The following is a 15,285-nucleotide window of genomic DNA, read 5'->3' on the forward strand; positions in this document are numbered from 1 at the left end:
TTGTTAATGACCTTCAGCCTGCCTGAAGCAGCTGATCTTAGAATGGACAATGTGGGTTAAGTATTCAGGGGCTGAAGCTCCTTGGGCCTGACTGCCACTTTAGCTGCTGTTGAATGCTATCACTTCATTGCTTTAGGAAAGTTGCTGAGCAGTAAATCGCTGAGTATAATATTTTAATTACTTAAGATCAGTTGTTCTTCCCAACTTCAGCTGATCACAGTAAATAGCAAATAAGAGCAAACAGCACACGGAGTGAGGGTGCTCCTGCTATTGTAGCTCAATACTAGGAATATCAGAAGCCAGAGTACTATGGTTGTTAGTGCCTGTGCCATGGCTTTCTGATCCTGGCCCTACTGTCTGAGGAGTGCTGACGAGGCAGACACTGCTCTGGCACAGAAATGAAAAGCAATCTCTGTCCTGGAGGCCAGAGATGGAATTTTCTCTGTGAAAGTGAAACAGCAGCTTTCGGGTGTTCTTAGCTCCAGAGACACTTGGGAGGGGCTGGCCCCTGCCCTCCCTGTATTTACACAACTGATCATCTGCATATAAATGGATGAGGGATAGAACAAGACTGCTGCCCAGGAAGTTTCTTTTATCATTTATTCAGGTGGGAGGAAAATACAGAACCTGCTGGATCACCTGGCTGGTTTCACACTCAGCTCTGAGGATGGTGCTGCTGATCATGAAGGAAGAGCTGTGCTTCCCCCAACTATGGCCTGGAAAAGGTATTCCCTGATATCCCTTCTTTCTTCTCAATGACCTGTCCATGCAGCTCCTTGTAAGACTGGTGCTAGAAGAAGCATTTTCCAGAGCTTTCATTGTATTTGTTATTTTAATTGAGACAAATTAAGTGGCAAAAGATATTTGTAAGTGCTAGAAAACAAAGGAAAGCATCTTTTACTTTACATGCATGGGTAGCAAAAAACCCACAAGTGTCCCAACAGCTGAAGTATTAGGTTCTGCTATGCTTTCAGGTAGTGCGAAGCCTTAAGTGAAACATGTGCTGCAAGTAAATTGCAGCCTGCTTTCTCTTAAGCGTTTGGGGTGGAGGAGGTTCCCAGCACACAAGTGCCATGTGTTCCACATTGCCTGCTCCAGTGGGAGGCTGCTGGCCCTGGGGGATGAGGGAAGGAGGCTGAGGCTGGATTCAAATTTAAAGCTTGCCTAAGGGAATGAAAGAGGATGAGATAGCTAAACAATAAAGGGTTTAATTTCGTCCTCCCCACTTAAGCAAAGCTCCTCACCATGTAACAATTTTTACAAAGTGCCAGAGAATCTGTTATGGTCACGTGAGCCTATTTCTACTTTTCCCAGTGGGAATGTGTGTGTGACGGCAATAACTTCAAATTGTTTTTCTTTATATAGTAATATCTGGCCATATGTTTAAACTCTTTGTGTTTGGGAGCAGCAGTTAAAGTGTTTGTTTTCTCATGCCTATGGATTCCCTGACTTGGAAGGAATTTTGTCAAAGAAAATCCTTGCCTTTCTCACACTCTTCCTGCTTGCTGCTGTGAGCCAGTGTTGTTCTCTGAGCACTTTTAACCCAGTTTGCTACACTTCTCTGGTTGTAAACCATTAATAGCAAGTATTTAATGCTGGGGGACAATCCACAAAATCCTCCAAAGCTGCTTCTTTATCCCAGGGTATAATTACAGTATCTTGTGACTTTTCTTCTCATTTCCTTTTAAATGAAATTTCAGACGATCAATTTCTTCCTGATAACAAAACTGTCACTGTCTGTTTTCATCCTTTCTCTCTGCTCCCCAAGACCAAAACCAGCACCTCCACAAAATCCTGAGCCTTTTCCCAAAGTTGCCTGAAGTCTAGAGGGCTCTTTACATTGGCTCCTGGAATCAGATTCTTCTTACTGGTATCAGTTTTGTTAATAGATTTCCCGCCACGCCCCCCCCGATATTCCAAATAACTTTTGTTCTCCAAATGTTCTTTGGGCATAAGGAGGTCTGAGATAAAGGAGGTAATCATAGATCATCTGTATGAAGCTTTTCAGGGTCAGGGCTATAGCAGGCCCTGTTTTTTAAATGGAAAGTAAAAACGTGGAACACACTCTCATTTCAGAAAATACTTCTGCAGAAATACAACAACTTAGTGGACAGAAAACTACAGCCTAGATGCTGAAATGCTGGGTCCTTCTAAAATGAAATTTTAGAAAGAACTGTCCTTCTTGTGTATGCAGAAATGCTGAGGACAGAGTCTAAGGATGAAGAGTCTAGCTTTGAGCTTTGCTTCAAATGTTGTACTTGAGTGTACCAAAAGCAACATCTGTTTCTTAATTAGGTGCTGCTGATTAGTGATACCACTCTGAAATGTATTCCACTTAAAGATGTAGCTTTCTTGAATACATGTCCTACCCATCAAGATATTGAGGCCAATCCCATCAGTGTGCCACCTTCACGTAGAAGAAATGTTTGACTAAATTTTACTACTCAGAGGATACTCTTTCATTATTCATGAGTTTTCTTTTTAATATTTAATCTGCAAGGACTAGGTGAAGCTACCTGGACTGGCTGGCTGTCTTAACTTGCTGCAAAGCAGGAATATGTCCAAGTCAAATCTTAAGTCAAATAAAGTCTAGGTGAAAGCTGATATAAACAACTAGAGATTCGCTGTATATGATCTGGAGAGGAGGAAGTCAGCTGGAGGCCGCTGTTCTTATGCGCTTCACACACTCCTACACGTGCAGCATAGGATCCCTCCACCTGGCAGCTCCCGCAGCAGAATTCCCCACCTAGAACTGGAGAGCGGTTCCCTCCTACCTCCTGTTGCAATGCAATGTCTGCCTGGGAATGGGGCTGGGCTGAGGCCAAGGGAGGAACGCCTGGAAAGCCTCCACACACGGCTCCGTGGAGCTGTGTTATGCCCATGGGCTCTCACAGCCCATTGCAGTATGACAGAGTGTGGCCTGCAGGCAACTGCATTTGTTGTTATCAGTGCTGAACTTAGAAACTCTCCTTCTTCAGTGACACCTCAGTCTTTGTAGCTCATGGCATGGGAAATACAGGGAAGTGATGTCTGCCAACGCACCTGTTTTTAAAGTGTTAAACACTCTGAATCAAGATCTAGCATGTTTTGACAAGGCGAATTATCCTTTTTGAAATGTCCTTGGCTTGCTGCCTCATTCATTCTCATGAGCCTTGTTTGTACTAGCAGGTTGCTGCTTCAACACAGCAACATCATGTGGTGCATTTAAGCTTCATACGTACTGTACCTGCGGGACACACTGCAACCAGCTAGGAAGCCCCGAGAACATGTATTTCAGGTGCATTAGAGCACTAATCCTTCCTCTCTTTTCAGTTTAGCGTTGTTTCTGATCTGCGCTCTTTGGGGAAGGACTCTCTTGCGTGTGTGTCTGGGCAGGGGAAAAGGTTATTAAGAACTACTTGTTTAATAAAATGTGCCAATAAGTGTTTTGCAGTGCATAGATCAACCCCACCATACTTTTGGAAATAAAAATCACCTTCTTGCAGGTTTCTGCATGACTATCAGAGCGTGGTATGGCACAGTTGTAGAGGAAACTCTCAACATTGCTGTTTGTGCAAGTCATGGGCCACGGCATACAGTGTCTAACTTGACAATTTTAGCCTTGTGTCTTGAATGAAGATGACAAGCAGATAAATCCTAGGAGTTATTCTTCCAAAGAATAACTAGTGACATTGTAACACCTGGTTAAGGTGGTAGTAGTAGTTAATTATGCATTTGCTGACTCATAGAATCTTTTTTTGAGGAATAAAACAATGTATAAAATGACAAAAAATCAGCACGTAGATCCATAGCTTTTCTCAAATTTGACTTTTGAGATGGATGTAAATGTATTTCATCAACGGTTGAAATACGTTCCTTCTGTGAACAAGCATAGTGCCAGGGCTGTGTACTAGGGAACTAAATCTGTTTTCTTCTCTTTCTCTCTTTCTCTTTCTCTTTAACCTTGATAGAAGTGATCCTTACTGAATTTAAGTTTTGTGGAAACTTGTTTCTTTACAAAATGTTATTTTTATTTGAAAATAAAAATTATGTTTATTTTTAATCTTTCATATTTAAATTTACTTAGAGCACAAAGAAGATACAGAGAACAGCTTTTCTCAGTATGTGTGTTATTCACCTTACAGGTGTCGATATAACCTTTATATGCAACAAATTCATTTAGGATCCATGAGAACTACCATGAAATTAGACTACGTTAAGCATGGGACCAAAGTGCAGAAAATGTTCTTCTGTCAAGGCTACCATACCAGAGATAGTTGCATGAAGTGCTTTGATATTTATGCTTTTGTTTCTAAGCAGGGAATCTGAAATGAACAATTCTTGGTAGATAAGGAGCGGCTAAGGACTTTGGGTTTGACCAGTCTGGAGAAGAGGAGGCTGAGGGGTGACCTCATTGCTGCCTACAGCTTCCTGAGGAGGGGAAGGGGAGAGGGAGGTGCTGATCTCTTCTCCCTGGGATCCAGTGATAGGATGTGTGAGAATGGTTCAAAGCTGCACCAGGGGAGGTTTAGGCTGGACATTAGGAAGCCTTTCTTTGCAGAGAGGGTGGTCAAACACTGGAACAGGCTTCCTAGAGAGGTGGTCAATGCCCCAAGCCTGACAGTGTTCAAGAGGCATTTGAACAATGCCCTTAATAACCTGCTTTAACTTTTGGTCAGCCCTGAATTGGTCAGGCAGTTGGACTAGATGATCATTGTAGGTCCCTTCCAACTGAAATATTCTATTCTATAGATTATAAAGTTGCACTGCCTGATTTTATTTTTATTTTAACCCTCAGGAAAATATAAGCTATAATTCTCTAATTTCATTAACTGGGGTATATCCTGCTACAAGCCACAGCACAGTAACTCTGCAAAGCCATGAGATGAATGGTGGTGATTACTGCTGTAACACAGCACATCCCTGTGAAAAGAGCTGATCAGTTTGGTGGACTTTTTTCCAGGAAATCGTTAGAAGCATTTACCTGGCCTAGTGGAGAGAAGCCTGCCCTGAAATCAGTCTAGATATATGTATTGAGGGAACAAACAACCCAGCTGAACTCAGTGCAAGACAAGGAATCCAGGTTTCAGGAACGAAAGCGCTCTTATCACCTTTAGAGATGTTGATAACCTTGCAGTCACTTGCATCTACAACAGGCCAATGGGGTGGCCTACAGCATGAGCTCTGCCACCCATGCCAGATTTCTGTTTCCAGAAATCATGAAACGTTCACATCTTACAGAGCTAGCCTGGTGAGTGAAAGCCCAGGCTGTTTGCCCAAAACCACAAGTCAGTCTTCCACAACAGAAGAGTGACCTGAACACATAGGTCTGGGGGCAGTTCTGGGTCTGGTTTCACCATATCCCAGAATTCTTGAAAGAAACCCAGAGTCTGCAATACAGAGCTGCAACTCCTGGGAAACATCATGGGAATTTTTAGGTTTTCATCATGTTCAGCTCTATAAAACTTCTGTGAAACGCCTACTAACAAGGCAGTTTATACACCAGTCCCTTGGATGTGTGTTCCTTCTGTCTTGCTGCAAGGTTTGCTCCCACCCACATATGCTTGTCCTCTAATGCTGTTCAGAAGAGTCAGATTGGGAAGAAATCACTAGGCTTTCTTCCATTTTCAAGATGAGACATATCTACCCTTTAGGGAGAGTGTTTTTAAGTCCTTTTCACAATTATATTTGCTTGAGGTCAAATCACCATCTTTTCCTTTTTCTTCTCCAGTTCTGCATTGACAGAATACACCAGAGGGTCATTTAAAAAGTTGGAGAAGCTGTGAAGACTCTGTTTGTAAAATCAGTTGTACCCTAAATCCTACCAGATAGAACAGAAAAAAAGCATTTCATGCTTGCTTTCAGGGCTGCCAGTTCATGGCAGCGTTGCCTCAACACTGCTTTTTAAGGTAAGCCGCCACATCCTAAACCACTGCAACAGTGTGGCTTATTTGTGCTCACTAGTTCTAGCTACTGATGTTAAACTATCACTGCTAGAAGAAGAACCATAGCATACCCCAGAATGCTCTGTCTCTCCTGACAACACATCATTGTCTTCTCACTGTTCATCCATGGCTTTGGTGTTGCAGGGTCTGACAGCCTGAATGCATGGCCAACCTACACACCTCTGCTACTGCGATGGCTTCAAGAATGTAGACTAAGGGCACTTGCAGAGTAATCTACGGAATGTAAATCTTTGTTTAGAGGAAATTCTATTTCCATTCTTTGTGTCTGCGCCTGCATAACCTGGCTGTGATCTTATGACTGGCCTATCAGAGTGAGTGTATGTCCATAGCAACAAAACTGTGAAATTATCTTCCTGATCAGACGTCCTTTAACTGTACTGATGATATTAATTAACTGGAGGAAGATCAGAGATACTTTCCTGTCACCCTTCAGAACGGTTCCCTCACAGGTACAGGGGCACCAGCAGTCTCCTTTTGAGTCCCTCAGTCCTTTTCCCTTTTGAAGTTTAAGATTTAATCACAGAAAGTCACTGATGGGGCAGCAATTTGCTAAGCTTTAACTTGAGAGTCACACGTTACTCTTCCAAGTTGGAGTGGTGCAACAGAGCTCAAAGTCCCCCTTATTTTCAGAAGCAAGCAGAACAAGCAGAGTCATTCTGCCTATCGTATTTCTTTCAATGAAATAATTTCCATCTCTTCTATTTTCTTCCTTTCTCAAGCCAGTTCCAGCCTTCTTTAGGATCCTTTCATCAGCTTACCTAAACTGCCCAGGCTAATGATGTGTCTGTTAAACCCTCTGATGTGCTAGGAAATCCACTCTGCTCTGCTGTTGAATTTTATCCTGGTTATCTGTGTGCAGAAGATTGCTTTTCCAGGTAATTGGCTGAACTGAGCAGTGGAGCTCACTTGACTCCAAGCATGGGAAGTGTAGATAATGAATTACCTGTTCTGTGATATATTTCATAATCATGATAGCTTTTAAAATATTTTTCCGGTTCCATTCTTTCCTACAGTGTTACAAGTCTGCTTGACAAAGTTATTGGCAGTCTTGAGTTCTTTATATGCCACCGTCACGAAAGATGCATCTGTTTTTCCATTAATGTCTGAAGTGATCTTTGTATTTAACAGCTCTCTAGTCCATTGTACTGCTTATCAGTACCATGTTGGCCACAGCATTATAACTACAGCTGAACAGTGAGCAGAAAAAAATCCTGTCAATCCAATCAGAAACACTGTCATTAAAACAACAGAAAATTGTAACATTACAAATAAGAGACTTGAACAACAAATATCCATTTGAATCTAGGTAATTCTGTAGATCCTGAGATAAGATAGCTGCAGTATTATGTTCTAGAAAAAAATGTTGAGGCTTTTTCTCAGCAATACTGGTACACCTCAAGCTGAGTTTCAGTTTCTTATTGGCATTTTATGAGACTATTCAATGTTTCCAGCTCTCACCAGGAATATTTCATAAAGATTTTCCCATGATACATCGTCTTTTACTTTCACTGGACAAAGACAAGCCTGATAACCTGCTATATTGCATAAGCATATTGCTCCAGTTCATTGAATATTTGGCATTAAATTTCAATTTGTTCCTGAGTAAAATCCATGAAGCTGCTATATATGTATAATGCTTTCTATGATGTCTGTCTTCTCTGTAACCCCAAAACCTTCTATTTCTTTGTGTTTTACCTGGGATTCAGGTGTCATAACTCATCTGACTTGTAAGAGGTATACAGCTGACCCACAGAAGAGAATATGTGTATCCAGAATCTGCTTATCCTGTAGGTCTCAATTTGTACTGACTTGGTAGATACACAGGGAATACTGAAAAACTTGTTCACCCTCAAATGTCACCCTGCTCCCCAGGCTTTGTTGACTGTAAGCACTTAAATCAGTGCAGTTCATTTAAGTCAAAACTTTCAAATCTTTTCCAAGGGGAAGGGCAATGATAAGCAAGAATTAATTTTATCATCCAGCGAAGTTACCTTCAGGTACTCAGTCAAAGCCAGTGATCTGCTTTTCTTTGTGACCAGTTTCTTTGTTATAGTAGAACTTGCTCTATGCCAGGAATGCGCTTTCTTGTGGTGATGGGTATAGAAACTAAACTTCCACGATAAAATAGCATATTGTTTTTTATGCTTCACAAGCAGAATAAAATCTAGGCAAAACATTTGTGATGGATGTTTAGAATTACTAACTGTTGATAAGTGAAGTAGGTGTATTTTGGGGGAGGTGTTGAGTATTTTTTATCATTCAAGGTAAAATCAGTACTAAACTATCTCATACGCTAGCAGCAATGTAATCAAACAAGCTGATTGGGTAGAAAATAAGGAATGAGGCTAATCAGAAATTTGTTATTTACTGGTGAATGTTTATAGACAAACTCTTATTTGTGTTTGAGAGAATGGAATAAAATGTTTCCCATATGATGCCATTTAAGCTTTACAGGAGATGAGCAGTTTCAGAAAAGATGTTAGTCACTACTGGTAGGTTGCTTGAACACAGAAAGTGCAAGAAAGACTTAATTCCCCTTTTCATTAGAGCTATTATCTCTCTGCTCCCAACTTTATACATATTCATGCCTGCTTAGAGGGTTCCTTTACACAGCTGAGCATGGGAATTGCTGTTAGTGGAAGTTAGACTCTGCCTTCATGTTACAATGTGTGACAGAGAAAACGAACTGGAGCAGCTCAGCTACTCCTGGGCACCAAATTGTTGCAGGGGAAAATCTTACTTTAACCGATTAAAATGCTAGATTGGCTTTTCCATAAATAGCATCCGAATCTTATTGGCTTTGGACACCACACTTTATCTGAAGTAAGTTTCATGCTGGAAGCTGGGTTTTGCATTATGGGGTCTTAAAACCTGGAAAGCATGCAGGGAAAAGAAATTTTAAAAGCATGCAGGGAAAAGAAAATATCATGTAGACAAAATAATGAAAATATGTTTTCAGATTTGAAATAGACATGAAGTAGATACTGCCTGGAATTGAGTGTATTTCCATTGTAAACATGGAAAGGCATTTAAAGCCAAATGCCATTAGATCCCTGTATAGTCCGACTATACAGACTGAGAGATTTTTTGGTGACTTTCAGTGGCAGTGGAATTAGGGACAGCATAACCTTCTTGGATTTTGCATGGCAAATGTCAGCTTCTCATCACAGGACCATGTAATATGCTAGAAAGAATGAATTCTTTAGTTGGTACCTTTAGATTTTTACAGCTCATACTGCTGTGACACAAGGTACTTGAGATACTTTCCATAAAGTCCCAAAGCGCCTGAAGGGCCCTGCCATTCCTGCGCTCTTGATGCCAAGCAGCACTCAGGCATCTGTTCTTTCCTTTGTTCATTTAAAGGAGCACGGACACTTCTCATAAAGCTATGCAGAAATTTGCCTTCGCTGATGAGGTAAAATATAAGCTACTATATGAAACAAAATAAGAGAAGAAAGATAAAGTTTTCAGATTAGATTTGCTGAACCTCTGTGACTACTTTGTATTCCTATACAAGCAATGCAGAATGACTTGATTTAGGCCAGAAGTGGTGAGCAGGCTGTTAACAGATTTCTTTGACCTTTGTCAAAATGACAGGAATGGATCAATGTGCTATAAATTTGCTCATGGTATCAATCTCTAATGAAAAAACAAAAAAATTCTAAGTGCCTCTCAATTAGTTGAGGGTTTTTCCGGAAACTACAGCTGAATTGCTGCTGCTTTCTTTAGGAAAATAAAACTGAACAGGGTTATTTATTCTCACAGAAGCCTGCGGAAATTTTGCGTATTTTAGGTGGTATAATGCACTAAGCCAGTGTTGCTTTAAGAATGGCAAGCTGTTATGTGCTGTCTCATCCATGCCTGTCTTCCACACTTGCCCCTTTCACAGCAGGGCCAGAAGTTTTTCTTTTTTATCTTCTCACTCATCTTGGCTGGACAAGGAGGGCTCCACCTCCCCTGGTGCACATCATCCAAAGGCTGTCAGCTCCTACAGACCTCCTGCCTCTACCCACTGTAAACCATTGACCAGAGTGAAAGGTTTCCTCTTGCACTTCCAGGCCCTTGAGCCAGTCAGTGCTGTTGATGAAGACCTAGAAAACGGTTCTGAATTTGTGTAATTATTCCAGGTAGAGATGTCTTTTACCATAATGGCTGCACTGCACAGGCCTTGCAGTTGTACAGGATAATGATGTTCTCCTCCCTTTACAGAAATATGCTACGGTAGTTTGCGTGTGCGTCCCCGTGCTCAGGAGCTTGTAGAACTGCCACTTTTTTTTATTAATAACCAGTACATTGCTATTGTTTGCAGGAGAATGAAATAATTCGTAAACTAAACACTGAATCAAAAATCAGCTCGGTTAAACAAGAACGGAAACCTTGCGCATCTAGGGATCGGGCAGGCGAGGTTTCAAACGTGGTTTGGCCGATACCAATCTGTTAACCTCAACAAACCCCTTCCGTACCGCGGCGCTAGCCTCCCCGCAGAGGCGCGGCCGACAGGTGGTGCCCGGCGCCCGCGGCGGGGCCCCGCTCCGGCCCCGGCCCCGGCCCCGGTCCGGCCGCCAGCCAGAAGGGAGGCGGAGGGGGCACGGCCGGACACTTCCTGAGGCGGGTGGTTATGCCGAATGAAGTCAGAACGGCAGCAGAGAAACAAAATCAGTGCAACACGTGAAGGAAAAATCCAGGCTTCGTCCCGTGTTGCTCAGGTAGGAGACTTCCTTTTGTCGCCGCTTTTCCAGCCCCTGGCCAGATCCCAGGGTTTCACCTGTTAGTGGTACAGGAATTGTAATAAAGCCTTGCCACAAATTATATCCCTTCCGGTTTAAAAGTGGTTTATTGCAGACACTTTTTTTATAGCAACAGGAAGCCTTGTTGGCAGCATATTTTAATTATGCTCTGAAGCTAATCAAGGAAAGAGAAACCGTTTTGAACACAGGAAGCTAAACAGCTAATCATACGTTTGAGTACCTATTTCCACGGGGGATGTACAAGTACTTAAGTGTTCCTGAACTCCCAGCACATCAGCAATCTGTTAGATGGCTATAAAGTGCAGGCTTTATCGGGAAGGGGAAGGGGAGGGTACATACCACCCAATGTCAGGCACCTGCTCTCTCTTTGCAGTCACCAGGGGGAGAGAGGCAACTGAGATCAGGAGACTCTGAATCACCCTCTGGAAAAACCCTAGCTCTTTTCACTAACTGTCGAGGAAGCCTAAAGAGACTAAATGGAAACTAAGTACCTAAAACAGGGTAGTTACTTCTTTCACCACTGCCTGATGCTAGCTGTGGACTTAGTATACCTGAGGCTAGTTGCCATGATTGCCATATCTGAACTACTTCTGTGAACTGTTACTGAAGGTAATAAGGTTTCCACTAAAAAGCTCCATTTCCTTCATTTTTCTCCATTTTTAGAGTAAAATCTTTCTTTGGTATTAAAAGCAGAGGTGTATATATTGGAACGAGGCTCACTTACTCTTTGGAAACTACATGGTATTTAATGTATGATGTATAGTACCGTATTGCCTGGTCTGAACAGATAACAGCTACGTGGCGCACATTCTCCTTCCCGAAGGAGAGCGCCCAGTGTCTGCAATAGCTCCTCTTACTATGCTGCTGAAAAGTCTCATTAGCTGGGGAAAGCGGAAAACCTCTCTGGAAGCCTCTCAATTAGATTGGAGATTATTTGAACCACACCCACAGCAAGTCCATTTCAGTAAACTGCAAAAGCACTGACAACTGAAATGTTACTAGGACATTTGGGGTGTCCTGAGCCTTTTTACAAAGCATGGCAGAAATAATTTTCTCTGATTTGAATCGCTAGAGGATTATTATGAAAGTGAAGCTTAACTGGTGTAAAACAAGCAGGAGAGAGGCAATACTCAGACCCAGACCATATGTGTTCCCAGCTAAATCTTTCAGGAGGTTCAAAATGTTCCCTGCCCCTGTAACCCACTTGATTTTTTTTTCTCTGAGCACACCTTGTCTATTTCAAGAACTCAGTAAACCTGAACTTTAGCTCTTCGGTGGGAAAAGGAAAGACAGAAAATTATTTGTCTACTATTGCTGTGTTACAGGCATATAGCTTCAACTGAGTATTTAGCCAACCCCTTTGGCAGGCGTTCCTGGCTTTGCAGTTAAGATTCCTATTTGCAGCTTGCAGAATAATTATAGAGAGCTTGCAGAGGTCCGTTCAAGTTCCGCTGCATTGCAGAACTGGGGTGAGAAAGTTCATGGATCCCACCTGGCTCTGTGCAGTGTCTGTTAAGCGTCACGCATGCCTGTGCTTTTGACATACTCCATTTCAAGGTGACTTGCCAAAGCATTTTCTGCCTTCTCTTTCTCCTCGCTCCATCTGCATTCCTGTTTCTGTTGTTGCTCGGTATCGGTGATAGGACACTGGGTCAGGGCTCGGTTGTCTCATGTTCTGTGTGGATAATGGGGAGGGAGGGAGCACACGTTCAGATGCAGAAAAGCAGCAAAGTTCTTTTCAAATGAGCTTGAAAAACCGCAATCCCCGCTTCCTACTGCTCTAATGCTGGAAACCTGCCAGGATCTCGAGAAGAAAAGCCAGCACCGAGACAATTCAGTTTTTGTCCTCGGTTTGTTAGTTAATCTCGAAACGCCTCGGGACGCCTCTGTAAATAGATATTAATCAAACAGAAACTGGAAGCAGGGGAAGGACGAGGGGCTGCTTGCTGTACGGGTGGCTTTGGCCACCCCAGCGAGCGCAGGGCCGGGCGAGGGCAGCCCCGTCCCGCCGCGCTGGCAGGCGGGGGCCGGGCGCAGCTGCTGCTCCGTGGGGCCGGGGGTGGTAATCAAAAAGCGCTTTCCCGTGAAAAGCTCCTCTTGCAAGGTCCCTCCCCATTGCTCTAGGCACGTCCCCGGCGCTCAGCGCGGTGTCCGGTGAGGGGCAGCTGCGGCGGCCTTCCTCCTCCTCCTCCTCCTCCCTCCGCCTGAGAGCAGGGTGCGGGAGGCGCGGCCGCCGGCCCGGCAGCCCCCTCCCTCCCTCCGCCGGCGGCGCGGGTGGGAGGTGCCCGGCGCCGCTAGAAAAGGGCCGGCTCGGGGCGGGCGGCGGGGTGTGCGCCTGCAGCCGCCGAGGGTGCCTGAGGCCGGTTAGCAGCGAGCGAGCGCTGCTGGAGGAGCAACTGGCTTGCGCTTGACAAGGTAGGTCCTCTGCTAAGGGAGAAGTATGGTGGGGTTTATCAGAGGGGGATGTTTTCCCCTGGTAGTGACTCGATACTGTTTTATCTCTTTAGCGGTTTAGTTCTGTTCTTGTGGCGAAATCCATTCGACTTTGCTAAAGAGTGTGCTGGGCAGAGGCTGTTTTGAACCTGTGGATTGACTGGGTTTGTGCCAGTCCTGTCTTGAATAGCATCCTCTGTGCCTTGCTTGGCTGTAGCGCGTCCAAGAAGGATGTTTATGTACTTCTGCATCTCTGCGTGTCTGCAGGTGGACTTGTACCTCAAGCTTTTCCCCTTTGAGGACCTCCTGCCCAACTACAGTGATGTGGTTTTTGGAAAAGATCAGAGCACCGCATGAAAATGGAAACCTCCCTAGTTCCTCCTTCCTGGGACTGCCACCTGGCCAAAATCTGCCTGAAAAAGCCCGACTGGGGGCTGCTGCTTTTCCTAACGTGCTCACCCCTGACAGAATCCCTGAATTCTGCATTCCCCCCAGGCTGACCAGCTCTGGCCCTGTCAAAGGCACTGGCTCCCACCAGGATCACAGTTCAGAGGATGCAGATCTTAATTCTTCTGACTACAGCCCCAGCTCGTTTTTGCCACATCTCATTCAGGTGGAAAGTGCTGAAGAGATCCCGGCCCTGGAGGAAGAAAGCACCAACTCGGACCCACAGTCCCAAGCAGCGCTCTCCCTGCCTCACTTTCCCAGAGCCCCCACTTCCTATGGCTTCTGCACTTTGCTGGAGAGTCCCCACACCAGGAGAAAGGAGTCCATCTTCCATGGTGACCCACGTGGTGCTCTGCCCAGCCTGGTGCTGTCTCGATCCAGAGCTAACACATTCAGTGGCAAAGGGAGTATGTCTAATCCTATTGCTATCAGCTTTGCTTCTGTGAGGCTGCCTCCCAAGCATCTCTCTCTGCACAGGCAGGGCGCCTGTGACAGTGATACTGCCTCTTCCAGCGATTCCTCTCCTTTCAGTTCTCCGCTTCTCAGCAGGTCACCTCCCAGATCCTGCTCCCTGATCAAAACACAAAGCCAGGAGGGATTGCTCTGCCGAGCGCTGAAAGCCAGGAACAAATCCAGCATGGCCAGGAACAACTCTCTCTCTACAGAGGAGAGCAGCTCCACTGATAACAGCCCCAGTGCCATCAGGCGGGCCTCGGAGGGGCTGCTTGCCATGCGGAGCTTTAGCATGTCCTGTTCTCCCATCTTTCCCCTGGACCTGACCCCAAGCCGGGAGAGACTAGTGGGAGAGAGCACTGTGGTAATGGACAAGGGAGGCATGTTGAGGCTATCGACTGAATACTGCTCAGAGAATGAAAAGCTGCGGATCCGCCTGATCAGTGCAGAGGGTTTATATGATGACTCTGTAGAGCCTAAAAACATAAACTGTTGTATCACCTTTTCCCTGGTGCCAGGGAAGACACAGAAGCAGAGAAGCACTGTTATAAAGAGAAGCAGAAATCCCATCTTCAATGAGGACTTCTTTTTTGACGGCATTGCAGAAGAAGAGCTTTACAGCCTCTTTGTAAGGATGAAAGCGATGAATAAAGGGTGCAGCATGAAACGGGATTACACCTTAGGAGAACGGGAATTGTCTTTAATGAGCATGTTGTCAGTGTAATACTTCAAATATTCAAACAGACTAATTTTGTCTTCTGAAAGTTTTCTACTAAATAAAGTTTTGGGTTGACTTTTTTTTTTTTTTTTTTTAGAATACTTCAAAGCACTGCATTGCTTGGTATTACTCTCATGCTGTTGTGCCTTATTTTACTGCTTAACACTTCAAACTCTGTGAGGTATTTGCTGTTAAATTAAAATGTGGCTGTGGAGCAGACCTTCTGCCTGTAGAGCAGGGCAGAAGGGCTAGTTTGCCATTAGGATAAAGGCTTAGGCAGTTACCAAGTCAAAGCTGTTCTTGTTTATGGCTTTCAGGGTGTGGAAGAGTTGTTTTTTCACTCACTCTGGTCCTTAAGCAAGTACACAGCATGTGCATACAGTAGGCACTGAACTCTGTTGCAGCTCCCAGGTACTACATCAGCTAAATAGACCATTTTGACAGCACTCATATTTACAGAAATGAATGTTTTCATGTGTCCTGTGCTCAGGGAGAGAGAGATATATAGTTTGTTTGGGAATCACCCCTTCTCCTACAACAG

The 15,285-nt window shown here is 44.2% G+C and overlaps 1 protein-coding gene across 4 annotated transcripts; it reads left to right on the forward strand.

Moving 5' to 3' along the window:
• The first annotated feature begins 646 nt into the window (after positions 1-646).
• Positions 647-14,819, forward strand: LOC127020559 (C2 calcium-dependent domain-containing protein 4C-like). 4 transcript variants are annotated; one of them, XM_050903234.1, is made up of 2 exons: positions 647-725; positions 13,394-14,819. In XM_050903234.1, exons 1-2 carry the CDS (start codon positions 712-714, stop codon positions 14,748-14,750), a joined length of 1,371 nt encoding a protein of 456 aa, XP_050759191.1. In that variant the 5' UTR covers positions 647-711; the 3' UTR covers positions 14,751-14,819. The 4 variants fall into 4 exon arrangements, with proteins under 4 accessions (XP_050759191.1, XP_050759195.1, XP_050759193.1 ...); XM_050903238.1 differs by lacking the exon at positions 647-725 and adding an exon at positions 10,612-10,651; XM_050903236.1 differs by lacking the exon at positions 647-725 and adding an exon at positions 13,052-13,108 and having other exon boundaries at positions 13,201-14,819.
• The last annotated feature ends 466 nt before the right edge of the window (positions 14,820-15,285 follow it).

This window comes from Gymnogyps californianus, chromosome 11 (genome assembly GCF_018139145.2).
Source record: "Gymnogyps californianus isolate 813 chromosome 11, ASM1813914v2, whole genome shotgun sequence".
Lineage (NCBI taxonomy): Eukaryota > Metazoa > Chordata > Aves > Accipitriformes > Cathartidae > Gymnogyps > Gymnogyps californianus.